General features: G+C 42.1%; 3 protein-coding genes across 4 annotated transcripts in view; 2 read left to right on the top strand and 1 right to left on the bottom strand.

Annotated features, from left to right (window-relative positions):
• The window catches only part of ube2g1a (ubiquitin-conjugating enzyme E2G 1a (UBC7 homolog, yeast)), a 99601-nt gene that overhangs the window by 7713 nt on the left and 64037 nt on the right, over nucleotides 1–27851 (bottom strand). The gene's annotated exons all lie outside the window — the stretch shown is intronic.
• Nucleotides 84–7575, top strand: spns3 (SPNS lysolipid transporter 3, sphingosine-1-phosphate (putative)). Of its 2 annotated transcripts, XM_052047856.1 has the most exons (13): nucleotides 84–225; nucleotides 736–987; nucleotides 1087–1152; nucleotides 2958–3094; nucleotides 3298–3449; nucleotides 3566–3632; nucleotides 3721–3863; nucleotides 4184–4336; nucleotides 4431–4620; nucleotides 4727–4792; nucleotides 4872–4970; nucleotides 5053–5224; nucleotides 7437–7575. In XM_052047856.1, exons 2-13 carry the CDS (start codon nucleotides 762–764, stop codon nucleotides 7499–7501), a joined length of 1536 nt encoding a protein of 511 aa, XP_051903816.1. In that variant the 5' UTR covers nucleotides 84–225; nucleotides 736–761; the 3' UTR covers nucleotides 7502–7575. The 2 variants fall into 2 exon arrangements, with proteins under 2 accessions (XP_051903816.1, XP_051903817.1); XM_052047857.1 differs by lacking the exon at nucleotides 84–225 and having other exon boundaries at nucleotides 910–987; nucleotides 2971–3094.
• The window catches only part of spns2 (SPNS lysolipid transporter 2, sphingosine-1-phosphate), a 61219-nt gene continuing 50808 nt past the window's right edge, over nucleotides 17441–27851 (top strand). Inside the window, exon 1 of the mRNA XM_052047892.1 lies at nucleotides 17441–17896. Coding sequence (XP_051903852.1) covers nucleotides 17665–17896 — 232 coding nt within the window. The 5' untranslated portion in view covers nucleotides 17441–17664. The remainder of the gene's footprint in view (nucleotides 17897–27851) is intronic.

Here is a 27851-nt window from a genome sequence, read left to right as displayed (position 1 = left end):
AGAAGTGGGAGGAAATGAACGTGATAGATGGATTGTTTACAGCATTGCAAGGCAGTGAAGAACAGTGTGAAAGCATTTAGCCATCCCTAAAATGGGCTGTCCCTCACTTACTAACTCAATATAAGAGCAGGGCCTTCATTTGGCTTCCTCATGCCTCAGAGACACGCTGGGAGCTCTTCGGTCATCTGACTACCGCCACCATGGAATGAACAAGATCGTCAACAAGTATGTCAGATTACTATAAATTGTCAGACAGGCACTGTAAATGATGTTGAAAGCTGACAGTTAAGTCACTCGCTGTAAAAATGGACCTTCTTTGAGGGAGCAAAAATCATTATTTGCTGTTGTTTTCAATGATTGCAGAGCAGAATTTCCCATGAAGTGGATAGAATGTATTTTTATTTCTTTATATTGTGAAATGTCAGACTTTTTTTTTCTAAATTCGCTTCTCTTATTTTCTGTCACCCTGGTTTCACCACACTTGTGTAAGAGTCTTCTAGAGATATTGGTTTAAAAACAACCTTGTATTAAATGCCGAATACACACAATTACACACATATCAATAAATTACACGGAAAGCAAGAGAAGCCAAATTAATTTCAACATTTGTAATCTTGTTTGAGTTCAAACCAGTCGATCGTGTTTATTCATTTTTACGACTAAAACAAGTTCAGCAGTTTTGTGAAGAGAGGTGTTTTGATTCCTCTGAAACTGGGAAACTACAATTCCCCCCAGTCCAGGTGAGGAGAAACTTGCTCACCATGGAGCTGAAAGGATCCGTTACCATCGGCCAAGATGGGCCACAACCTCGACCGAGTCTGGGTTCCATCTCCGGTCTGCACTATGGCTCATTTGTGAACAGTCTTTCTTCACTAACACCCAAACTGGACGAAAGACCTGCGATATCTCGTCGACGAGCCCACATCACTGTTGCTGTGCTCTGCTATGTCAATTTACTCAACTACATGGAGCGATACACAATTGCAGGTTTCTACACACAGGACAATGCTGCCTCTCTACCGCACAACATGTTCAACTGTGGTCAATGAGCCGAATTGCAAATAATTGTTTTTTTATTATATATAGGTGTACTTCTCAACATACAGACGTTCTTTGATATACATGACAGTACAGCTGGACTTCTGCAGACAGGTAAAATGATGATCTCTTTTAAAGTCCTTAACCAAGTGCATGTTTTGAAAGTCCCTCACTCCACCCTCCATTGCTTCACAAGGAAGTGCTGTAATGCAGTTGCAGAACATACAGTTTGCGATTGCATCAATTTGTGCTGCAGTGACCCTCTCAGAGCATTGAAGATACTTGGATCAGAAAACCATAATCGCAGCACAGTGTTTTGGGCAAAAAAATCTTCAGTCTTTTCACTGCATCATCCAGACGTTTTTTTTTCTTTTACACAACATAACTTGTAACTAAGAAAAGGCACACACTTGAGGCAGAGTTGCGTACCAGTGGAAGCTAAGTGAGACTCAGGCGGGAGAGATGTGAGGAAGGTCAAAAGTGCAATCGTGCCGCATCGGCACTAAAGTGCTGTGTGCAAAGAACAGAATGTGCTGTAGATGAGGTGATTACTTTCTAGTAGGTGAGGAGTGTTTTTGAATTATGTTTCATGAATTTATTCAGCAAAATGTTTGGACAAATATAAAGAATCCACCCATTCATTCGCGTTTGTCCTCGCTATGGTCACATCCCGGCTGACTAACATGAGGTGCCGCGCGCACACACACACACGCGCACACAAAATGAACCGAAAATGCATGTTTTGGGAATGTGGAACGAGGACCCGGAGAAAGTCCATGCAAGCACCGGGAGGACATTCAAACTCAAGACAGGAAGCCCAAGGCCGATATTCGAACCCTGAACCTCAGAACTGTGAGGCAGGCATGCTAACCACTAGCTGCCCCAAATCCAATCATACTAATGCTGCACTGTACACGAAATCAAAATCATAAATCAATATAAAATGATATCAATTGCTGAAAGCTATTCTATGAGATTATTAGGCAGCCCGGCGGTCCAGTGGTCAAAGTTCAGAGGTCATGTGTTTGATCTTGGCTCTGACCTTCCTGTGTGGAGTTTGCATGGGTTTTCTCCAGGTACTCCAATTACCTCCCACATTCCAAAAAACATGCATGGCAGGTTAATGGAGCACTTTAAATTGTCCTTTAGTACGATTGTGATGGTTGTTTTCGTCTGTGTGTGCCCTGCGATTGGCTGGCAACCGGTTCAGGGTGTATCACAGCTGGGATGGGCTCCAGCATGCCCCGCAACCCTTGTGAGGATAAAGCGAATCAGAAAATGGACTATTAAAGGAACACCCAATTTCTTAGCAATGTTATTTATTGATTTATTTTTATCATATGTCCGCCGGTATATTCATTTTTAAGCGTCTTATCAAATGGGAACAGCCTTGGAAGAATAACTGCTAAAATCTGTAGCCTGGAAGATATGCAACCCGTACTGCTAAATACATAACAGAATGTATTATCACAAAGTTATTTCTTAATTTTTGCAGTACTGTTTTCAGACTCCATCGGTCCTTTCATCCATTTTTAATTACTTATCCCAGTCAAGGTTACGAGTGACAGAGTAAAATATACTGATGTTTGTATGATGAAAATAATTATCTGCCTCACAGTCGAAAGGATGACAATCTTCGCTCGGGCCTTTCTGTTGGGAGGTAGCATGTTCTCCTCTTTGGTTTTCAGCACTCCACACCAAAAAATAAAAAATAAGAAAATACAAACAGTTTGAATGAAAATGGTTTCATATCACTTTACTCCAATTGAGTTGAACGCAAAGCTGTTCTTTGAATGGCAACGGCTAAAATTCTTGTAGTATATAACAATTTTTTGCCTTGTTTTTCGTGTTAAATTTTTAAAGTAGTTGTCCTCCCATCAAGACTCCGTTGTTAACATGGTATACTAAAACACTCACAGTTTTCATCTGCAGCTTCCTGCTGACGGCCCCTCTCTTCGGTTACCTTGGCGACCGCTACAACCGAGTACATATCATGGCAGTGGGCTTGACCGTATGGCTGGTGACTGCAACTGGCAGCTCTTTTGTTACTAACTCGGTATGTGGAAAAGAGATGTGCTCGCATACACTTCAAGAGGCTTTACCCCTTCGAGCAGCACGTCAATGCTGACTTCATTATGTGTTTATTTATTTTTTAAGGGACATTCTAAAAACAATAGGATACATAGTGTTATGTTCAGTGTTATAGCACACTGCATGAAATACTGATCATGTGTTTCTATGATGCCTTCGTTTGTCAAGTATTTTTGGCTTCTGGTGCTGTTACGAGGCCTGGTCGGGATAGGTGAGGCGAGTTATTCCACTCTCGCTCCCACCATTATCGGGGATCTTTTCACTGGGGGACAACGGACCATCATGATTGCTGCTTTCTACATCTTTATTCCGGTTGGGAGGTCAGATATTTTGTGTCCATGATGCGTGATTGAATTTGAGTTAGCATTTAAAAAAAAAAAGAGTATACCGTCAGTATTATTGCCCCTTAAAATGACTTGTGTATGTGTGTCCTTAGCGGCCTTGGCTATATAACAGGGGCGTCACTAGCAAGCCTGACTGGTGACTGGCACTGGTCTCTCAGGGTGAGTAGACCATATCTAACTCAACCCGAAAATATTTTAACAGAGCACTAACAATGACAACTTGCATTGCATGTTCCTGTGTTGACAGATAACTCCCATTTTCGGTCTTGTTGGACTGTTTTTAGTGGTGCTATTATGCCCAAATCCACCCAGGGGGGTGGCAGAAAACAACCACCATGACGGTAACATCCGGAGCTCATACTTGGAGGACATCAAGTATCTTCTAAACAAGTAGGACCTTAACTCATTCACTCCCAAAGACGTATTTAGATGTCTTTTCAGACGCCACACATTTAATTCCAGCTCCTCATTTTATATTGACTGTACTTGAATTTTCAGACCCTTTTCAAGTACAGTCAATATAAAATGAGGAGCTGGGATTAAACGTGTGGTGTCTGAAAAGACATCTAAATACGTCTTTGGGAGGGAATGAGTTAAGAAAATGCTGTGGTGGACTATTTGAGATCCCATGTGACACAGATCCTGAAGAAAAATTAGCAAGGCTTTTAATCTGGTATTTTTTCACCCCCCCCCCCCCCCCCCAAAAAAAGTAAAAGTTACATATGGTCCACTCTGGGAGTGACAGCAATGGCCTTCCTTACTGGAGCCTTGGCCTTCTGGATGCCCAGCTTTCTGTTCAGAGCCCAGGTGTCTCAGGGCCTTCGACCGCCATGCACAAAAGGGTCCTGCAACTCCATCGACAGGTGCGGTGTTCAACGCCCTCTGCTTATTATTCCTTTCTAATTCCTAATAACTGCAGCTTTTGAAAATTGCCATCTTCCTCTGCTCCCAGCACAGCTTTATCTTTGGCGCTATCACAGTGGTCTCTGGCATTCTCGGAGTGTGTATCGGCACTGGTTTGGCCAGATGGTTGCGGAACAAAGTGCCCAATGCAGATCCACTCATCTGTGCTGGAGGCATGCTCGGATCAGTCCCGTGCCTCTTTATCAGCATCTTTGTGGCGACAGCAAGCATCCCAGCCACTTATGTAAGCCTACATTCTGGTTATTCATACACATTTCCTCTGGTTTTGGAATGTACAGAACCGTTTAAAATTTGTGTACGCAGTACATTACATCCCCATCTCATTTTAGGTCTTCGTTTTCATAGCAGAGCTCTTATTATCATTGAACTGGTCCCTTCTGGCTGACATGCTACTTGTAAGTGTGACAAGTCCAAGCAAGACACGATGAAATACTGTAACACTTCAAGTCAGATCGTGTTTCCTCTCCGCTGTAGTACATTGTTGTACCCACCAGAAGGGCCACAGCTGAAGCTCTCCAGATTACAATCTGCCACCTTCTAGGGGATGCCGGGAGTCCTTATCTCATAGGAATAGTGAGTACTGTAGTAAGAAGTAGAGAGCTTTGATCATTTCATCATCGATAACCCCCACCGCAAACGGCTGTCTCCACACCAGATATCCGACGCAATACAGAAATCCAAGCCTCCGTCCAGTTCTTGGAGCTTCCTTAGTCTTCAGTACAGCTTTTTGATTTGCCCTTTTGTTGCCATCATCGGTGGGATTTTCTTCCTCATGACTGCTCTTTACATCAGTGATGACAGAACGGCAGCTCAGCAGCTGGTTGAAGGTATGTAATTGCATTGTTAGGTCTTGAAATATTTGAGCTAGTTTTTAACACTATCATTAATACTAAGCACTTAGTTCTTTGCTACTGGTACTACTACTACCACTACTATATTTACTCCAACTACCACAACTAGAATTACTGCCGTGGAAAGCGCTTTGGGCATTCGATATCATCTTAAGGTCCAAGTACTAATCTAGTCTTTGTGCTCACTCATAAGACAATTCAACCCACTTTGACTACCTCCTTCCACTACTGTATTACATTAGAACAATTACGCTGCATTAGTGCAACAACTGCATGTTATTTGGGGGGGGGGGGGGGGGGGGCAGCAGTTCATGCTAGTAATACTACTCGTGAAGCTCTGTTTGCTCTTCTGTCCATCCATTTTCTATAGAGTTCAAATAAATAAATAAAATAGCATAGACCAGCATGGTTTTGTTATGTTTTCATGTAGGTCTTGGCTGGTGTCACCCAGCAGCAAAAGCCAAAACAAAACAAAACAAAAAAACCCAAGATTCAAACAGCTGAACAGCCATTCACACTCACATTCATGGGAAATTTAGAGCCCTCAATGAATCGAACACATGTTTTTGGGAGGAAGCTGGAGTACAATACCCAATAGAACGCATAAGGTGGACATGCAAATACCGCACAATGTGTTGTGAGGTGTTTGCAGAGCATGGATTTGAACTTGCAATCTCAAAACTGAGAGGCAGCTGCAGTTTTGTCACCCTTCTTGACCTTAATACGTAGATTTTCATATCACTCATACTCGCAGTGGGTACATGCAGTTATGACAGTAATGTCGTAGAGTAGTGGAAGGCAATAATGAAAAAAGGCAAAATGGTTTTAGGAGGACTCCCTTCTTTGTGTGCTGCATATTCGGACTAGTGTGGACAAAGCCTACTTGTGCACGGACGTTAAATTTTTATTGGATATATAAAGCTTTCCAATAAAGTCACTGTTTTGGCCAGTGAATAAGATGCAGGTCAGTGAAAATAATGGGTTTGTTGAATTTACTCAATTTAATTGCAAAAGTTAGAAATAGAAAATAAAGAAAATAGCACTATGTCTTTGTATGCCAGTAATAATGTAACATTCTCTTCCACCATCACACTCAGCACCGGTTTTCCTCAAGGATGTGTACTGAGCCCCCTGTGGTTCACGCTCTACACATTTGACTGCTCTCCGACTCTTATTAGCGGTCCAGTTTGCGGAAAGTTTTTATCATGATAACAATCAAACCATTCTAGGAAATGTTCATTTACTCGAGCCACAAGCAATTCACTCTGAGCATGGAAATTGACAGAATCGGACCGAGTAAGAATCGCTTCCTTGTTTTTCAAAGTCTCGTAGATTGAGTCTTTCCTACTCCAGGAGTCTCTTGAATGTTTCATACTTTATTACCCGCTTCGTTTAATCAGATACATATCACTTTCCATTCCATGGTCATTATTCTCTCCCTCTTTGTTGTCTTCCCCTCCCTCCCTTTGCTCTGCAACTTGAAGTAACTGCGCCACCTGGTGTTGAAACACCTGTCATTACAAGTCCAAACGAAATGAATGCAATCAAACCTTAATTGTGCACCAATCTTCGGCGGCCCGGATTAAAAAGACCAACGGGCCGGATCCGGTCCGCGGGCCGTAGTTTGCCCACCCCTGGTCTAGTGACTGCACAAAATAAGATCATCTGAATCCAGATAGAGCCACTGACTTCAATAGGAGATTCATCCAAGTTATGTGAAGTGGAAAAATTGAGGTATTGGGCATAAAACCACAAATAAATTAACCTGGAAGTTAATGCTACACTCCAATCATTTGATGGGTGCTTTATTTAAAATAGATTATAAAGACTAAAAGCATAAAACATTGTGCAAGTCCTCTGGAGCTACATTATTGTTGTTGCGCAAAATACATTTTTATTTTGTTGACCTGATAGCACCCCTCAATGCAAATAAAATTCCTCCACGTACCCGACAATTGACAGTCCAGTTCTACAACATCTCTGAGTCAGAAATGAATTCAAGCAGATAAATGGGTCATTGTCAGTCTAGATTGAACCTGCATTGAGAACATTCCTATCAATTCCATTGTTTGTGGTGTGCGAAGGAGATGCCCCAACTAAGGCCACTTCATTCACTTCAGATGTCATTTGTTGCCTTTTCTATTGACCATGTGTTTCTTTCTGTCTTTCTTGTGAATTATTGCTCTAGATACCTTCTTGCAAGGTCCGACACCAGAGCCTACTGTGGAGATGAACAATCCACAGAGTGGATAACGCTGGACAAAAGCAGCTGTGCAGTTAAAGCTCTTGTTAAGAATTTAATCAAATGTTACAAGCGCGGCGATGGATTTTGGAATCGACTAGAAGTTCTTTATTTTTTATTTTTTTGGTTACAAAGTGCAGCAGAAATGCGAAAGATGTTCTTTCCCAACCAATATCATGGTCTCATTTCACCAAGTTGACTTCCATTCTCTGCCACGTTGCACAACATTAAAATTGGATAAATATAATAGATTCAGAACACAGAGTATGTTATAATATTTCGCATTATCAATAAAATTGAACAACAAAAACTTTTGGGTATCTTTTTGATCTTTCATTTTCTCCTTAAGCAGATTAATGAATCAAAATTGAATTAATATCACAATCTAACATCAGGAAAATCACTTTTTGTTCCATATACAGTCCCAGTTTGCATGAGCCAATTAAACCTAATTACTTTCCACAGATAAGCTGACACGACAAAAAAAACGTTCCTCAACGATCATTACATCGTGTCTTTTTTATCTAAATGAGACTCTTAAAGTTCTGCTGACACTCATCACATTTTGAAAATCCCTTCCCTTGGGTAAGTCCAATTCTAAGCGGAAAATGCCGAGTGTTGAGAAAAAAACTGCAGAAACGGCGAGACAGCGTCGACGATGATGTATGTATTTTTGATGGAGTCAAAAATCTTACCAAAAAAAAATCACGATCAATAAAAATTTGTGTAGAGTGCGTGATTATATTGTCCACTAGAGGGTGCTGCTACCCTTTTTTTAAAAATCCGACGGGCCACCGGGTTTTGTCTGAGTTGAGCCGATCTTGTCCATTTTTCTTCTCCATATGTGCGAAATGGCCCGTGTGCGTGTTTGTGCTTTGTTCTCTCTAGTAAACAGATGTGTTACACGATTTATCGTGTCATATACTTTGCCTCTCATCGTAATTATTTTTTTTGTATCCCTGCCACCAGTTCAGAAAAAAATGTATCACCATTTTTAGCCATTATTTTAACCTTAATATTTGTATTGATCAAGTGTGACAGTTGCATGTGTTCCACATTTCATAACATGATTTTTAGATTAATTTGAATCTCTAAATTTTAGGCCTACTTAGTGTGAATGGTCATTTGTCGACTGTATACTGCATGTGCCCTGTGATCGACTGGCGACCAGTCTAGGGTGCACCAACCATGTTAAGCTTTGCGCCCACATATGATAGACAGTTACGAGTCAATCTGATATCAGCCTGAGAGTGTACAGTACCCTGTCTTGTTAGTTTTGCTTTTTCAGTTTCCAGGGGATTGGTCCCAAACGATTTTTGTACCATATGGGAATGACAGTCAACGGTATTAAGATACATTTCACAAAAAAAGTGATTAATACAAATTAATACACTCAATTTGACATGCGCTCTTTGAAAATACACTTTACACTCTCAAACTGATGTCACGTGGCATTGCGATGAAAGGTCTTGGGAAGAAGTTATAATACCTATTGAAGTGGCCAGTGACCGTTTAGAGGAGATGTCAAGAAATAGCACATTTCACTCTGGCTACAGTTTGTAGGTTCCAATCAATTCTGAAATGAGTAACATCTTAGTCACGGAATATCCTGTTTTGTCCCTTTCCCAAAAGTTTTGTCCTTGAACTTGTCATTTTCAAGACGTTATGGGATTACTGACAAATATGCTAAGGAAACCAGACCAGACTGAGCAGACAGACACGTATGTGCAAAAACAAGCAAACACACACGCACACTTGATGGTATGTGGAAAACATTGGAGAGGTAACAGTCTGACCTGCAATTAAAAGACAATGGGCATTGTGCACCATGTTTCTGAGCACTTTATCTGCATACCTCTCAGTTTCCCCTGTCGACCGTGGCAGCACAGGAAACTGTCACAATGGCTAATAAATTGTCCGGGTCGATCAATGAGGTAGAACGGATATGGTGAGTGTTTATTCAACGACTGGGAGCATTTTTACATAAAAACAGCTTGGAATGCAGTCCCATTAAACAGCGTGTTCATCCACACGAACAAAAGACAATAAGTTATCCGTTCCATTTCCATATTTTCCTTGCCTTTCTTTAAATGGAGTGGATGATGACGATACAAGAGAAGACGAACATTTGTGGATATGAAGTTGCATTCTTTGCTTATCACCAGGACACTGCTGCAGTGACATGACATCATTTCGGAAGAGACCTCCACCCGTAGTGAGGCCTCTTTCAGTATTTCGACCATTACATCAGATTGGCGTGTATGCCACTGCAGTAAATTTGACAGATCTTTCTCAAAAGAGTTACCCTCAAACCGGGATGCAACTAATGATTTTTCTAATAATCAATGTCATCTAGCGATTATTTAGGAAATTGATCATTAAATCACATTTTTAAAAATACATTTTAATTTGCATCCCTCTGTTCAAAAACTGAAGATTTCTTCTAATTGACAGTATAGAAAAGGCCCAAAGAAATCCTTTCCATATGTCCCCTCTCTAGTGACTTCGGGTGTGTTACAGGGCTCTGTCCCGGGGCCCATGCTTTTTATCATTGCCCTCCTCTCCCTTCTCGCCATTTTCCGTAAACTTAATCTACTCTTGCTTTACTTAGTGGATGGCACCCTACTCCACCTTTCCTGGAAACCGCGCGTCTCACTTCAACCCTCTTCCAATACCTCCTGCATATTAGATATTAATTTTTTTGAAATTCAACTCCTGTTTCATCTGTTTGTATGAAACTAAGCAGCAATAACAACGGAATTCTAATAATGGGCACCAAATCTATATTATCCAAAGTTGAAACCCCCAATTCTGTCACTTTCCTTTTCAGCGGTCTTTTTACATCCCATATTGACGAATGCAACCATCTCCTCTTTGGCCTCCATCAAAAGTCCCTGCATAGACTCCAACTGGTCCAGAACACTTCTACATGCCTCATTACCCAAGCAACCTTCTCCCATCACATTACCCCTCCTGCTCCAGGATCTTCACTGGCTGCCAGTCAAACAGATGATCCACTTCAAAAACCTGCTCGACACCTTCAAAGCCATTCACAAATCAAAATATTGCACCTCCAGACATGAATTTGTCTGACTTTCTCCATGTCGGCACTCCAGCCGACATCCTCATGAATTACTCTGTCAAAAAATGTTTAGGCTCGCTGGCTCTCGCAATAAATAGACCGTTTTTTTCAGGGCACTTTTTTTCTTCCCTTCTCCTGGTCAGTTTCTTGCTTGTGCAGAATGTTTGGCCATTTTATCGTGGAACAGCTCATCTGTACAACAGGGGATTTGGATTCATTCCCTCTGTTATTTAATGTAGTTGGAGAGAACGATCTTTTAGAGGGGACAATTGGAGCGAAAAGCGTAATAAATTATCAATATGTCACTTCATTTTTTCCCCCTCTTTTCCTGTGACTGCAAAACTCAGCCTTCACACATTTGTGGTTCTTACCGATGTTTATCAAATACCTTGAGATCATCCAAGTGTCACACAAATGACTTGCAGTCACAGTGTGGATGGCGAATGGCTGCCAACTCTGTGGTTCACTCTACAATAGTGCATGCCGTCTGCTCCTATGTATTTAGCATTCCTCTTCCAGAGGCCTGCTGGCCACTGGGCTGAAGAGAGCTGATTCTCAGAAAGAACCAAAGGCAATGTGGCAATTACCAAGACCCATGAAGACTATAAATAAGAGCTGCACAACCACACAGATCTGGCATCGCTGCATGTTCAATTCTGTTGTGTGGGTGCACAATGTTTTTTGTGAGCTCAAGGCTCATTGTTTTCAGTTTAAGAATTCAAGTCAAGGGGAATTATTCAGCATCAGGAGATGTAAATAGTGATATCACAGCAACTTAGACGGATGACCCACGACCAAAGGAGACCAGCATATAGAGCCACTGAATGAATAATTCAAATGACCAATAAACGATGTCTCTGCGCATGAACACGAAATGCAGTTGCGGCTGTGTTCTTGTCGAAAACCACCAGCAATATCAGGAGACATTAGTACAAATGAAAATTCTCAGCTGCTCTGCCCGCAGCAACTCCACAGCTTCACTTTAGCGAGCTACAAGGCAGAAGGCGTTGCAGTTGCTCCCGTGAGCTCCAGCCAGGCACCGACAACACAGGGGTCGGAAGGGCACGTTGGATGAGAAAAGGTCAAAATAGCACAGCCCACACCTCAAGCCTGATCGCAGTCCAGACGGCTCCGTCTCGAAAAACAAATGTGCTCGAGGAGGACTATCCTGGACAGCACTTGGGTGACAAAGCTCTGTGGAACGAAAGTACTGATACACATCTCGTCATCAAATAATCACAAAGTTATGGGTTTTGGTGGACCGTCATCACTTCATGATAGTTTAAAGGACAATGCAAGATCACACTTTCATGTTCATTTTGATGCAGGCACAGTGTGGGGCAGGCCCGCTCTGCTCTGGTTTGAGAGTTTACAACTCTTCAGCAACTTGATCTCAAATCCATCAAACATTGGGATGAATGAAGTAATGTTGGGGAGCGGTTTTTCTGCATCCTCTGTGGGGTTGAATTGAACTCAAGGCACTTTGGAGGAAAAAAACGACTAATGCAAAAAGTGATTTTATTCACATTCGGTATTGTAACTACTCAACTGGTAACAATGGAAGCAACGGTGAAAAGCACCTCGGAAATGACCTTTTAGAACAGGTGTCACCAACATTTTTGAGGGTGAGAGCAACTTCATGTGTACCGATTGTGTGAAGGGCTACCAAATTGATACACGTCTGAAATAACATATTTGTCCAAAATACCTTCAATAATATGAGGATGTGTTATTTTTAATACTTGATGATTTAAATTGTCAGACTTTGATCGTGTTTCGAAATGTCTCACAGTACTGCCAATGTTTGCATTTTTAAATCATAATTTCTACTAGCAAATCACAATGTCCAGGCACTGGCGGGCTACTCAAGTGGTCTTCACGGGCTACCTGGTGCCCGCGGGCACCATGTTGGTGACCACTGTTTTAGAATGTGTGTTCACAGCACATACCCAATGTATGCAGCTGTAGCAATTTCTTTTTTTTTGTACAAGACTGCCTTTGTTGAATGGAGGAAACCTCAATGCTCACTGATCTGTACAAAACTGGTCCAGTGAGATGCTTCCCCGCCTGACCAGAAAACCAGTTCAACTCACCGTTCGAAGGACATCAACAGCTCCTGCAACGCTGTCAATCATCTGAGTTTGAGGTGTCCAAGATGTGACTTCGGAATCAGTGTGGACACAATATTGGTGAGTCTGTACATTCACTTCTCCCGGATCTTCATCGTACATTGTGTTCCTCTGGAAAAATAAGAACGTTTAGTCCGAAGATTGTTCCATGAATGCAGGATGGGGAAATGTGTACATTAAACTGGCTGAAACATGACTCATTGAAGCAACAAAGGAACAATCATGTAGTGTTATTACTACTGGATATGGACAAAAACTATTGTTTGGTAGACTAACTTGCCAAAATAAACAAGGTCTCAAGTAAAGCATTCCGTTTTCTGAAGTGATAAAAAGGTCCTATTAAAGAAAATGCAATATTTTGCTCTATATAAGGCAGATTGTATCGTTTTTACAAATTTGTAAAAAAAATTCTAAAAGCATGATGCTCATTTAAAATTAGTTGTACTGTTACGATTATTTTTCCCCATTTGCTAATAAAGTACAATCTTCAGGAGTTGAAATGTACAAAGATGAACATGTTTAGGGATATTTTCCACACTGTTAAGGGCAACAGTAAATTAGTGCATTATTTTTATTATAAAAAAATAGATGAAATTATGTTTATGGCTCATTTAATTGAATTCTATCATGAAACATTTTTGGTTTTTCTCCCCATAAAAGGAAATTTGAACCAGGATGAAATATCACCACGGCACACATTGTTCCACACACAAAAGGCAGACCTATATTTACAGTTGAACAACATTCGGATGACAGACAAGTGTCGGTATGGTTTTTTAAAAACTTCACTTGCATTTTTGTTGCAGAAAGACTCGGTCGGCCTTATCGCCTTGCAGCCGCTGGGCCCGACGATTAGCGGAGTTATCTCCCATCCTGCACTGGAGGCTGGCCCTGAGCAGAGACAGGAAGGAAGGCTTCAGAGAGTGAGTGGTGACTTAGTGGCTGTGGGCCACATAGCAGAAAAACTGCCAGAGGTAGGGCCCAGGTCCACCAAGCTATTCCGTTTGAAAGAAAAACACACAAGATCCCGCAGACATGCGCAGCATATCAAACATCTCAAAGAAAGAAGAAAAAGGGGGTGCAGAGGGAGAGATTGGAACAACTGCGCTTGAGGGGCTCCTTCCTAAGCTATCCACATGAGACCACTGTCTGCTTTGGGCCTCTTCTTTTTTTGCCCGAATTTTCCCCTCGTCTGTCTGCTCAATTAACCATTCCAAATGATCAAGATTACCTAATACTTGCCTAACAGTACGAGCAGGCTGCCTTGTTCGTATACAGAGTTCAGAATGAACACAAGACTGAATTTCAATGATGATATTAGGGAGTGAATGGCTAATTGCTTTTGAGTGTTTCTGGGGGAAAAAAAAAATATTCAGACCTCAACTCTGAGGTCCTCGCAATGCCAAAAGCCTGTAGGGCAGAGCCAGGCAAACATCCAAGCACTCAGCCTTCATGGCTGAATGATGCCAAGATACGATTCCCTTTTTTTGTTTTCCCTGCTTCAAATGTATGAACTTTCACATGTTACACTTTCAATGACTGTTTAAAACCTCGACAAAGCATTGACTGACTACAAGTAGGCAGAACCAATCTCCTGAAAACAATGCAAGTCTTGACAAAGACGTTTCACCAAACATCATACAGACATCATTGGATCAATGGATGATTTGATTCCATTTGGGCTTACTTTTAAACTGACTCTTCACTTGAATGATTATGTCTGCAAAATGAGCATGTTCACAATTGAAGGGCCCGGCACAGAATCGGACTCTCAAAACGTGGCCTGAGATCCATTTGAACCAAAAAATAAATAGATAAAAAAATAAAGTTTATTAACACAAAAACAACAAAGGACGCTAGTTACAATAACAAAGACTAAACTAACCAAAAACACTTGCAAAAGGCAAGGATAATATGAACGGACATAACTTGACGTGAAAAGACACAAAGATCCAAAACTGAGACGAAGCTTAGCAATAAAAATACTTACTAGGAAGAAACTTTCTTCAAGAAAGTTTGGAAAAAAAACGAGGCGAGAAAATACATTGCGTGGTTAGGAGAGATCAGCTAGACTGGAGAATTCAAGTGCTAGAGCCAAAGTCTCGAACAAAGTGAGGAATAATCCGTCAAAGGTTTGGCATCCTGACAGTCCTTAAATACAGGATTAATTGATTAGAACATTGGCAACAGGTGTGCACACTGGAGGGCGGACCCTCGTCTGCCATCTGCTGGAGACACAAAAGAACAGGGCCACGACAACAATAAATAGCTGCCTTCACTCTGAGAGGCCGTACTGCCCCACATTGGGCCTTCTAAAGTCATTCAGATGCACTTAATATCCTTAATTTGAACACTCATCGGGTCTTCATGACCTGATGATGTAATCTGTGAGAATATCTTTAGGTGTGAAGTTTTAGAATTCTTTTCCATCATATTAAGATGATGCATTTTGAGACCTTGTTTTTATCATCAGTTAGCTTTTCACACCAACGTCAACGATGAGTCACTTGTTTTACCGTGAAATTCTTAGCCGTCATTTCAGAAACAGAATTAAAATGAGAAGATCAATTTAATGAATACATGGGTTTTCTTTCATTTCTTCTGTCTGTCTGTCTGTCTGTCTCTCAAAGACTTTTTGTACCTGGTGACATTATGAGGTCCAGTTGCCTGCCTGCGGTTTGCTGACCTTCGTATATGTCTCAAATCATGCTTTCTCAAAGTAAGGTTGCGATTGCAGTACACTGCCGGGTGGGTTACAGTTGTTTTTGGCATTTTCTTTGCTTGCAGCAAAGGGAAGAAGAAATTCAGCTCCTCTGATAGCCAAGCATAACCATCTACAGTGGTGGTTCAAGATGTGTAAGTTTGGGATTTAAGCTCTTCTGGTGAGCGAAGGCATGCGCACTTTGACTCTGAGGTTACAATTTTAGCATTGTGGTGCCTTTATACTGGTCAGTAGAGACTTCAGTCATGTTCTCTCTCACTGAAAAACAATACAACACAACATTTTGGTAAGCCAACGAAAGGGAATGAAATGTGTGGATTTCCCGTATGTCAAATGTGAAGCGAGCATACGGATCTTCTTCTCTCCCTCCTGCGCAGAATCTGAACACCAACAGGCCGCTGCCAACATAAGGACTGACCAGTATGAGGGCAGCGGGTTGCTGAAATTGTAATCTTGTAATCACAGTGTTGCATGATGTCACTCACATTGGCTGTAGCAGGTGATTGTTTAAAGTAAACAAACAATTGTTTCTAAAGTTTTCTAACAGCTATTAATTCATCCATTTTGTTGTTATATTACAGCATATTAAAAAATAAATATAAATTGTAATACCTGTCTTATTTGAATAGTTTAGCCAAATGCTGATATGTTACAACCATAAACATCTTTAGCGTAAAAGGTTCCACTGGAAATAGATTGTGCAAGCTTCATGCTGATTGTAAATATTGTGAACACCATTCACATCACGTTTTTACATAGCAAGTCAAGGTGACCACATTAAAAGAAATATATGGTGTTGTAAATTACTGAGGGCCATCACGCTCCCAGTTATCACAATACACTACCTGGTAATTCATCTCAGGTGTGCCAATACTGTGTACTGCAGGGGTGCCCAAACTTTTTGGGCCAAAGATCTACTTTTCGATCACCTAACATCCCGGGATCTACCCTTACCGGCACACGCACACACGCGCGCACGCCATGATGAGAAACAGCCTGAAACGGAGGCATGCCACGCACTTTTGCAGCCTGTTAACTATCGTAGCTCACACATACCGTTTTAAAGTGCTTTCCTGGGCCCTCCAAGATTCCTATTCTTTGCTCGTGCCCTCGGTGAATTGTACACGAAGCAAATTCTGAATGAGAATCATGACGATAAAAGATAGAGCGCAACAGCTCTGATCACAAGCTGCAATTGCAAACTGCTGAGCGCTAACAACTTCCGGTGACGTAATCACGCGCCACCGTAAATTTAAGATTTACCTGCTCTATTTTATTTGTTAAATGTTTTTTTGTGAAAATGAGACTGATGATTAGTCTGCAGTGTATATTAACACACAAAATATATTACTAACATGGTCAAAGACACACAAATGTTTGTTTGTTTGTTTGTTTTCTCCTCGATACTCCTCGGATCTACTTGGGACCTGTCTTAGATCTACCGGTAGATCAGGATCTACCTAATGGGCACCCCTGGTGTACCACTGGCACCCCTGGTGTACTGTATTTGTCGATTTGTGAATCAAACACCTGTTGTGACTTTTTCCATTCAGCTCCTTGTTCGAGAAAAGCGAATTGTGCAAAAAGTACTGAAACATTGAATAATAGGACATGTGCAATTCAAGTTAAGAGAACGTCAAAGCTTTGGTCCACCCTGAAATTTCTGCCCAAAATATTCCCATTATACTACACTATAGTTTACTAACAGAATTTAAAAAAAAAGAATATACAGTAATCACCAAAAGATGCAAAATACAATAACCTGAAAGATGGACTCTGAGCTGAGCAAAACCTATTCATCATCATTTCTCTTTTGAACGTTAATCATTAAATAAGAGAAGTCATCCTTACTCTTCACAACCGTCAGTCGATTTATCCGGTCTCTCTTCACGCGGGTTTGCCGTTGTTTCTTCGGCATCCGCAGCTCAGGCAGATGCGTTTCCCTCATTGGCTGCAGGGCGCAAAGGGGTGTGGTTTAGACCTCCTAACCACACCCCTTGCGCGCGCCTGGTTGACAGGGGGGGAAAAAAGACAACTCAGGAGCGCACTGGCCCTCAGTCACTACACACTGGTGGAAAAAATATGATCCCGAGAAGAGCTCATCCTGCGCTCCCGCTTTCAAGACAACACTTCCACAGCGATTAACTCCCACGGAGGACCGCTCACCCCGGTCGCCGTCCAAATATATCAATTTTTTTCCTTTTCTGGTTTTTCTTCTCCTCCGATCACTTTTTCACCAGTATGTGTGTGGAAGGTGATGGGTGCGAGCTGGAAGGCTGCAGCAATTTGGATGAGGTGCGCACGCTGTCGGGCAGCATGAGCCCCGCGCTCAAATCCAACCCGGATCTGCACGCCTGCAAACCCGGGCAGAAATTTCGCGCGGCGCTGCTCCGATGCCGCTCGCCGGTCGTCGCTGCTGTGATCCTCAGTTTCGGGAACGTCCTCAATTACATGGACAGATGCACAGTAGCCGGTAAGGATTTCCTTTTTCTCACTACTACAACAAAATCTTTCAAGATCACGTTGTAATTTTCATTTTATTTTGCTGGACTGTTGTCCGCGCATTAATTGGCTGGAAGCTTCTTTAGTCTTGATGAGCTCACCTCGGCTCAGACGGGCGGAACAATGGGATCGCCTCGGCGCAGTGGACACACACTTGCTGTGTTATTTCCATGCTCGTAGACTCCGAGCTGATTTAATCAAGCGGACGCGCCTTCGCTATCTCTCAAGGAAATGCTCCACAGTAGGTTGGTGATCACTGATATGCCGCAGATAATTACGGATCGATCCACCGAGGCCACGCTTCTTCCACAAACAAGCGTGACGCGTCGATTATGATTGATGGATGTTTAGGGTGGATATGAAGGAGGGAAAATGAGCAAAGTGGGCTGGAGGTGGAGAAATAGTACAATATTGTATGCTGCAGCTTGCTTGGAGATGATGAGATGAAGCCATGTGGTGTTAATTCTTCTTGGCCGCATTTTTGTCCCCAAGACAACATTCTTTGTGAAACCAAAACCGACATTTTAACATACAGATTAAGATGAAATGATTATCTACTGTGCTATTGAGATGATATTCAATGCGATCTTAAAAGATCATGCTGGGGTTAATTAAAAAAAGCAATTCAACTCCAGTGTTTAACAAGTAATACATTCCCCAATCGGACATTGTACCCAGTGGCAATGAATGAGTTAAAAATATTGCTGCAGCACCAAATAATGGAGGGAAGTGTATTAGGTGGTTCTAGGAAGTGATTCCTGAGTAACGCTTTTTATTAATGCTTATTTTCGTTGATGTATACACTGCTGAATTGCAAGCTTGGTTTAAAAAAATATCCATCATTGTTACACTGAGATGTTATCATGCAATCCTGACTTCTAGTCAATAGGATTTTTTTTTTTTGGAGTGAAAGCAATCATGAAGTAGGAGTAGGTCCAACATGGAACAATGTGTACTCGCTAAGTGGCCACATGCCTGTGGCTCAGCATCCTGAGGGTTTCGGGTCTAATCTGTCAGTTCTGAAGAGGGTGAGTCTTGAGAGGGTGTTGATGATCACTGCAGGCGGGGCATCAGATTGCTGCTGCAACATCCATTCCTCCACTCAGACCGTGTGCAGAGATTCTGAGACTAGTCTCACCATCTCTGTTGGCCTGGCAAAAGGGTTGAAAATTATTTTCATCTGAATCAAGGTCTTGAATCAACATTTATAGGTGGAAAATGTGAAGTCACAAATTTGCTGTAAAAAGGAGGTGATAATGGGGCATGTACGCTGGGCGGATGTGGGTGTGGCTCACCCATCCCTGCCACCTTAACTCGGCATGGCGGTTTTGCATTATGAATGGGCATAATGTGCATTGGACCATCAGACAGAAATAATATGTACCAAACATACAGCGTGAGCTTATCGGCCATCCTTCTGCTCGCTCCAACTCCTCCAATCTCGCTGTGAGGTTTTCTCTCTCCTCCCCCGCTGGGTGAGCGACATTGCAGTAGTAATTAGATGGTGGAAGCTTACCAACACGTTGCATCTGTCTTGCATTGTCTCCGACTGCATGTGCAATATTGCACATCCTCACGGGTGTATTTTGAATGCGCGGTAGAAAAATGCTGGGTTGCTTTCCTAACCCACTTGCTGAGTAGCTGCAGATTTTGAGCCGATTAGGTTACCCACGGTTGTGTTCATTATTTTGGGGTTGAAGATTTGGGCGAAGAGCTGAAGCTGCTCGTTATTTTGGAGGTTTGCTTTGTACTGAAGGTGAAGTTATTTTAATGTAAGATAGTGGCGGCTGGATGACACAGTGGATCACACTGGATCGGGTTTAAATGCTGGTCATAGCGGGCGGCCCACCCAACGGCTTGGTTGCATAAGGAAGGTCCACTGTAAATATTGTGCCAAACATAGCATGCGAGTGACTTACTCTGGCAACCCTTGACAGTGGAAAATTGCTTCCTTTTCTTCGATAATGTTGGTGGTAAAAATTATTTTTTAAAAACATACACATATACTGTATATATATTACCACAGCTATACCGATAACCTGGAAATCTGTTTTTTTTGCAGCTTTATCTCATCAGTATGATGAGATAAAAAAAATCTTGATTACGATAGAGTTGATTTGCAATGCACCTTACACTCTGAAGAAATCTAAAAATCATATCCATGATGAATGATCAATTTATGCACAAAAAAGAATGTATACCGGTCCAATTGGGACAGTGTCAGTAAACTTTGGGTTACCCAATACAGTCACGTGGTGGCCCTTCAAGGGCCATTGGGCCATTAATGTAGAACCCTGCTTCCATTTACTACCTTGCTCACGTCAGCCTGTTCAGGGTTGTGGTACGGCTGGAGCCTCAGACTGTTTGACCATGCGTGATTGTGATTGGATACAGTGAGCAGCAGTCGCTTCGTGAATCCACCTTTCCTGCCCTTCAGCCTTCAGTTAACTTTTTCATCTTTTCTGTTCATCCTCTTTGCTTTCTGCATGTCCTGCAGTCTTTTTTCTCACCCTGACTCCGCCCAGTAGCAGGTACCTAATCCCAAGTCGTAGATCTTAATGTCAATTAAGCAGGCATGAGTGCACACCCACAGAAAGCAAACACCCAGAATAAATGCTTCCCCCTCTGCACCCGACCACCCTTCCAGGGATGAATGGATGAGGGCAGTTGTGAGCACAGGAGGGGGCTGCTGCAGTGGAAGGAGGGCAGTCAGAAGAAAGTAGATGTCGAATACAGGCAGCATGAAGCAGAAGTGATGCCACGACCCCCTATTCCCCGCCCCACCCCTTCTCCTGAACGTCAAAAGGTCTTTGTACCGATAGCCATGACTGTAGTATGTGTTTTGTGCGCGTGGATCAATAAAGCATTGTCAGTGAGAACGGAGAGTGACCATCCCAGACATCAGAGCAACGATGTGAAAATTGCACCCAACGATGCACCGTGTTGTCAAAGACTTCAAGCTATCGGCTAATCTCGTGTATCAGAGCTGAAACCGGCACATAAAAATGTCTCATGAACAGCGGCATGATGTCAGCTGTGGAACGTTGTTCCACCGTCAACAGTCATCATCGTGTACATCCATGCAGACTTCCTCTTTGGTGCATCTCATTCAGGCTGCATTTATTTTATTTTTTTCTGCGCAAAATAACATTGGCATGGAATCAGGAGTTCAGAACATTCAGAAATATGATGCCTCTAAGGAATACCAGATGGATGATTCGCAATTTTCCCAATAGTTGTTCAACAATATTTTGTAAACATCATAATAGTGGCAGATGAGACTGCAGACCTCAAAATCAAACCCGGTTTCTTTTTTTTTAAATGTAATTTTGCATGAACACATTCAAAACACATGGTAATTATAATTCAAATCAAACTATAAACTAGATTTCCTGAAAGTACGAGGAAGTAAATGCCACTAGCCATTTTCCTTTAAGCTCAGCTGACTCTCGGAGCTGACGCGCCGTGCCCAACGCTCCTTTTTATGACTTAGACTGTGACGCAGACAAGGCTGCAGTGTCCTGTGTGCACTGCGACACATGAGGCTGTTTTCTTGAGGAAGGAGGAAAGAATTTTCATGTCTGGTACAAACAGCTGTTGCAAATGCAATTTGACCCATTGAAAAATATTAGAAAAGAGCATGTGGACATTTTATTCAAAGCGCTTCACAGTTTGTGCAAAGAAATAGTCGAGTTTGGATGCCATAGGATTTAATTGAATTTGAGGTGGCTTTGAAACCTTAAATCCGACAGTCGGTCTCACGGCAGACACCCCCTTGAGTTTTTCATAAAGAGGAGGGGATTAAGTGTTTCTCACAGAATATGAGGATATGTGGAGGCAGACGCTCGGCACTTAAAGTTATTTGCTTGATCAGTAAGTCAAGCTTGATCTCTTTTATCTCCGACGCACCCCCACCTAGCCGGCAAAGTGGTAATTTGAGGGCTGCAAGATAATCGCATGATGAGGGAGGGGAAGGGGGGGGGGGGCTACAGCTTAATTCTTGCATCATGCATATTAAGATGCATGTCAAGCTGTCACTCCAGGAATGCCCCAAAACCAAAATGCCTCCCCTTGACAAGTGCTTGTATACGTTTTGGGTTCTCGCATCTTGGACGTAGATGAGCACGTGGTGATAATCCTCTTAAGGCGGCCCGCTCTTTGTCACGCAGTAGTAGAGATGTGGAGATACGGCCGGTCTGACATGTATTCCTTGTAGCTCAGTCCGTTTTCTCATGATCATCCGCAATTCACACCTCTGGCGCTCGAACATTTACAGTCAGTGTGGTTACAGGGTAAATGTGGCATGTGTTTCCTTCGCCGCGACATGATTTCCTCTCTGATGTCACTCGCCGCAACAGTCTGGCGTGGAAGTGCTCAGAGTTCAGTAAAGTTTCAGTTCCACGGCGCGTTGAGAAGGAAAGAAGTGAGGAAAATGGAGGTGTCTGCAATGAAGCAAGAAATAAGATATAAAAGTAGATGTCGGTGCCTTTAGTGGATTTCGCTGTTACGTCACTGCAGATCTCAGTCAATTTTACGTTGCGGATGAATGTCAACTGCTGTGTGGGCCTTCCGCGTTGTGCTTGTTTTATTTTCTTTTACAGCAACACATTAAAGAGATTATACAAGAGTTGGAACAGCAGAGGGAATTAAAAAGATGTAGGGGACTCCAGTAATGGTGTTGCTGCTTTGAATCTTATGTCTGGCTCTTTCATATTACATCATCCTTTCAAATGATGTTAACAGCTCCTTTTTACAATGTTAAAGGGGAAATGAAATCCCCAAAATTATTTACAGTAATATGTTCTATGTGCCTCTACTCGTCTAAACACGACATTCTGATTAATATTGTGTTTGTGAAATATGAGTTAAGCAGAAAAAAAAAAAGTTTTGAACCATTTTGCCACTTTCTGTCAACTGAAAATGACATCACAGTTGCTCAGGGCTGAAGTATCGATCCATCACAGCGCAACTGTTTCCTGAATCTAAGCCATGATTGGTTGTTTACCTGAGCCCTGATCAACTGTGATGTCATTTTCGGTCAACAGTAAACATCTTCAAATCAATGCGTCCATACCTTTCACTATCACAACAAAATCGCTAAATTCATCCATCCATCCATCCATCCATTTTCTAATCCGCTTCTAATCTGTCTTCGGGCAGTAGGCGGGGGACACCCTGAACCGGTTGCCAGCCAATTGCAGGGCACACACAGACGAACAATCATCTGCGCTCACACTCACACCTATGGACAATTTTGAGTGTTCAAAATCAGCTTGCCGTGCGTATTTTTGGAATGCAGGAGGAAACTGGAGTACCTGGAGAAAACCCACGCAGGCCTGAGGAGAACATGCAAATTCCACACAGAAAGGCACCTAGCACTCTATCAGTGGGAGTAGTAGCCCATAGATGTCAACCAGCGTCTCACTAGTAAGACATAGTTAGTCTAGAAATGCTCAAGAAACGTCATCCAGTCATGGAAGAGAAAAAAGGTATCACCAGTAAGATGAAGAGGTTCCGCTCTTGCACCCTGGTTGTTTTTCAAGGACACAGAATTGTTTTCCTAGTGTGGGCAAAGATTGTAAAAGTAGCATAAACTGAATATCAAGGATATAAGTGGCGTGGCGAAAAGGAAACCCACATGGAAGTGATGTCTTGTTCATGGTCTCTGGGTGGCTGTTTCAAGGACTTGTCATGAAACTTCTCAGCTGGTTCTTATCTTTGTAGAGTCCAGTAGCTTGTCAAGTCAACAGCTTGCTCAAGCTGCCTGTTGATCTTTGACATGCAAAGATAGCGAGCAGCAACTCGATAATCACCAACCTCCCCTGTCATCATGGGGAGGACGTGTGGAAATAACAGCAAAGTGGTATCGTTTGTTTGCCTGTGCCTCCTCCACCGAGCGTGTTTCGGATCACGGGCGATGAGCTAAATGCGGTAAGGCGGTGCCAAGTCCAGATTTCGAGGCATGTTGGAGTGGGAAGCAAAGATGAGTCAGTTGTAGAAGGATTTGCCCAGCTTCCCTCCAACCTTCATTCTCTCCCAACATCAAAAGTGCAACGTCCCTTCCTGCATCATTATCAAAGAAGATTGTGGTGTTTACCTGCTGGCAGGCAACAAGATGACAGGAAGGAACTGGAGAGATAGGCGATGTGTTCAGAACATTGCTGTGTAAGACCAACTGTCAAGTAATAACTCAATCCTGCCTAAAATATGGACTCCCTGCATTCCATTCCATCGGATCACTGAGTCAAAACCAGAACTACAGTGTTTTGAATAAATAAATAACTTAACTATAGTAACCTTGTGTGGTTCGTGTTGTTAGCGCGTCGGCCTCACAGTGCAGAGGTACCGGGTTCAAATCCAGCTCCGGCCTCCTCGTGTGGAGTTCGCATGTTCTCCCCGTGCCTGCGTGGGTTTTCTCCGGGTACTCCTGTTTCCTCCCACATTCCAAAAACCTGCATGGCAGGCTGATTGAACACTCCAAATTGTCCCCAGGTGTGAGCGTGAGCACGGATGGTTGTTTTGTCTGTGTGTGCCCTGCGATTGGCTGGCAACCCGTTCAGGGTGTCCCCCGCCTCCTGCCCGAAGACAGCTGGGATAGGCTCCAGCACCCCCCTGCGATCCTTGTGAGGATAAAGCAGTTCAGAAAATTGGTGGATGGGTGGATGGATAATAATCTTGGCCTGGTCTAGTTGACAACCAATCATAGGGCATCCATTCAGACATTTCCACTTGTGAATTGTTGAGAGTGTGGGTGGTCAATGGATTATTTTGAAAACCCCATTCAACCACATCGAGGAGACTGAGATTTGAACCTTGACCATTATGACTGTGAGGCAAACATGCTCACCATTGTTCACACACAATCGATTTTGAAAAAAAAAACCAAACAAACTTAATTTTAAGTCAAGTGAAGTTAACAGTATTTCTCGAGCACTTTCAAACAGCAATCGCTGCATACAAAGTGCTGTACATGGAGCGATTTAACACGCACAATAATCAGTAAGACAAATCGGCAATAATAATAATAATCAGTAGAAAGCACCAAGCAGTAAATATTTCGTCATGTTTTATACACAAGGGATGGGCTCATAATCAATTAACCGATCATTAACAATTCAGTCAGGTACGGGGCATTCTTCGCCAGTTTGCATCATGAGGCAACGGAGGTATTTGTACATTTTGTTTCATTTTTGTACGTTTGCGTTTCAGGGAAGGGCCAAATTTGTAATTCGCTGTTGAGCGCAGTTTTGACCAGTAGCTGAGAAAGCACAGCTCCGGTTAGTCATAACATTATCTACAGTACTGTATATTTACGATTCTTCATATGCTCACAGCTGCCGTCATCTCACATACGCTCTTTATTTACAGTGGCACTGTATTTGAAAAGCCGAGCTTCTGAAATAACAATCATCTTTCCCCCCTGCATTTACATGTGATAGTGTCAACAGCTCAGCGGAGGGAATACGTAATAGTTCATATCAGACAGCCGGCAAGCTTTGTTATGTGTTCGCACTCCTCTAGTTTCAGTACCGTTCTTTTTTAAGGTTTGATTTGTTGATATCGAAGTGTCATGATGTCAGAGGTAAATGAGACCGTAGTAGGATTTTCATAACAGTGCATATTGAGATGTGGTCAGAGGGGTGTAGAATGTGGAAATGTTCTCACTTATTTATTAAAATTTGAGTCGTAAATAATATCGTTTCGATTTTTAAATAGGTCACATTATTTTTTTATATAAAATACTTGAAAGAAAAACTCATTTGAATGAGTTTGAGTAAAAAAACAACACATCTTTGGGTTTCTGCGAAGGTTTGACAAAATAGTGGAGGAAATAATGTGATGCATACCGAATTTGTGAGACAAAGAAAGAGGAACCGAGCAGCCTGAGCTAAACTGTCTTGCATTTCCAGAACTGAAATTGTGATTCTTAAAATTACTTCTCGTGAAAGCTGGACCGCGATTGGACAGTTGACTGTTTCCACAGGTCACCTTGACAGCTTCTCGCGCAGTATAAATGTGTTTGTTTGTATGATTTAGATGAAAAGCCAGACGGAAGTCTGGTCATAGTAATAACATGTTTCACTCGCATATTTATCTCAGAATTTCTCGAGTAAAAATAAATGTCTACACTTAGTGAAATTACATGAGATGGGAATGGCAGATATGTTATTAGTTATGACCAAAATGTAGTCGTTATGGTTGCCCGTCGGGAATCCTTTTTGATGTATCGCAGTGGAAGTAGTGTTCTTATTTTGCAGACATAGTCACATTCCAGTGTACATAAACCAAAGCCGCATTTTATGTTTGATGGTCCCAGCCTATTAAAAAGATATACGATATGTTTTTTCCTTTTTCCAGACTAAAAAAAAGAAAGAAATATATCTCCCTAAAAAAATGTTTAAAAAGCCACTTTTTGAAATGACTACACCTGAGTTGATATTTTATGGTTGCTGAATATTGGGAGATAGCAAATTCTGCAGCCATTTGATGCTCAATTGAACTGAAAATAGAGTCCCATTCCTCTCTTTGGATTACATATCAACTCAGTATCGAGGCCCAGAGAACCTGTGGATGATATAACAGCCTAAGAAAGACTCACACTGTGGTTCAATCGAGGTGACATCGAATAGAGGTTATTTTCCTAGTAGAAAGATACACACATCCTAATCCGTTGATAATTAAAGCGGTGTTATGCTAATGAAAACGATTAAGCACAGAAATTGAACCAAACTTTCTCTTGGCTGTGCATAGCTAGTTATACTAATTACAGAATACCACCCATCGCTAATTCATGTGCTCAAATCGAAGCGGGGAAAGTACCGGTAATACACGGAATCACAAATGATATACGATGACTTAATCTGCTTCACTGATATGAAAAATCTCATCAGGCTTCTCCTCATCCGTATGCGATAACATAGTCCAGGCGGCTGCTGTTTGCCCACCCACGTCACACTCACAAAACATTGCCGACATTGATTTCACCCGAACTTTAAACCGGGAGTCACAATAAAACAGGATGATACATTGTTGCCTTTAGGATTTCAAGGTTTTCACAACAGCATGAATACAAAGTGATTTCTATCTCGCATTCTTATGGCAGAGTTGCGCTACAACAGAATGACAAATTGACGGCACTGCAAAAGCGCTACTAAAAAAAGAATGAATATCCAATTAAACATGAAATGAAACAAAAAAAATACTTGTGTATTTAGAGCAACGACATCGCTTTGGTTGAAGTCCATTTGGCTTAATCATTACAAGACAATGCAAAATGCAATCGGTGGGCTAACATATAGAATATAAATTCTTTTGTAACAAATGAAGCAACGGATTGTTTCTTACACCCCTACACCTCACCTCGCACGGTGGACCACGAGGAGAATTCAAACCAGTGTCTCAGAGGAATACAGAAAGGGCGCACAACTCGACCTTGGCTAGACAGACCACCTTCCTTGTCAGTCACTCATCTTCCCTGAAATACCTTTGCCTCGCTTCACTGCCCCTTTTTCTATCCCATCTAATGCATAATCTCCCGAACAAGTGAGCTGCCCCCTCGAATGTATTATTGAAAGGCTATAGGTTCAGTCTGCTCTTGTGGTGCGTCACCGTGAATTCCCTCTGTAGCCATCAAATATTTAGCACGTACCGGCTGGGACTAATGTTCTGCAGCACCAGAGCTGAATTAAAACCTTTTTATTCGTGAAAGATAATTGTGTTTAAAAAAAAAAGGCTATGAATCAAAGTGGCGAAGCTGGCAGACATTCAAGCCATTCATGTGATTTTGCCCCAGTTAAACTGTCACAAATGTCGAGTATTAGACTGAAGACCGCCTCAGACAAAATCAAGCTTTGATCATTGAAATGACTGCAGATTCCTAAATAAGCCTGGAGGCCGATACTGTATAAGGAATGGATACATTGCTA

This window comes from Hippocampus zosterae, chromosome 16, assembly GCF_025434085.1.
Source record: "Hippocampus zosterae strain Florida chromosome 16, ASM2543408v3, whole genome shotgun sequence".
NCBI lineage: Eukaryota > Metazoa > Chordata > Actinopteri > Syngnathiformes > Syngnathidae > Hippocampus > Hippocampus zosterae.
The sequence above is the reverse complement of the archived record's forward strand: the minus strand, read 5'-3'. Positions and strand labels throughout refer to the sequence as shown.

Coding starts and splice junctions, on each gene's coding strand:
- spns3 (XM_052047856.1), top strand. CDS start 762: ATGGAGCTGAAAGGATCCGTTACCATCGGCCAAGATGGGCCACAACCT. Junction 4,337..4,430: donor TCCTGCAACTCCATCGACAG/GTGCGGTGTTCA, acceptor CTCCCAGCACAG/CTTTATCTTTGGCGCTATCA. Junction 4,621..4,726: donor CAAGCATCCCAGCCACTTAT/GTAAGCCTACAT, acceptor ATCTCATTTTAG/GTCTTCGTTTTCATAGCAGA.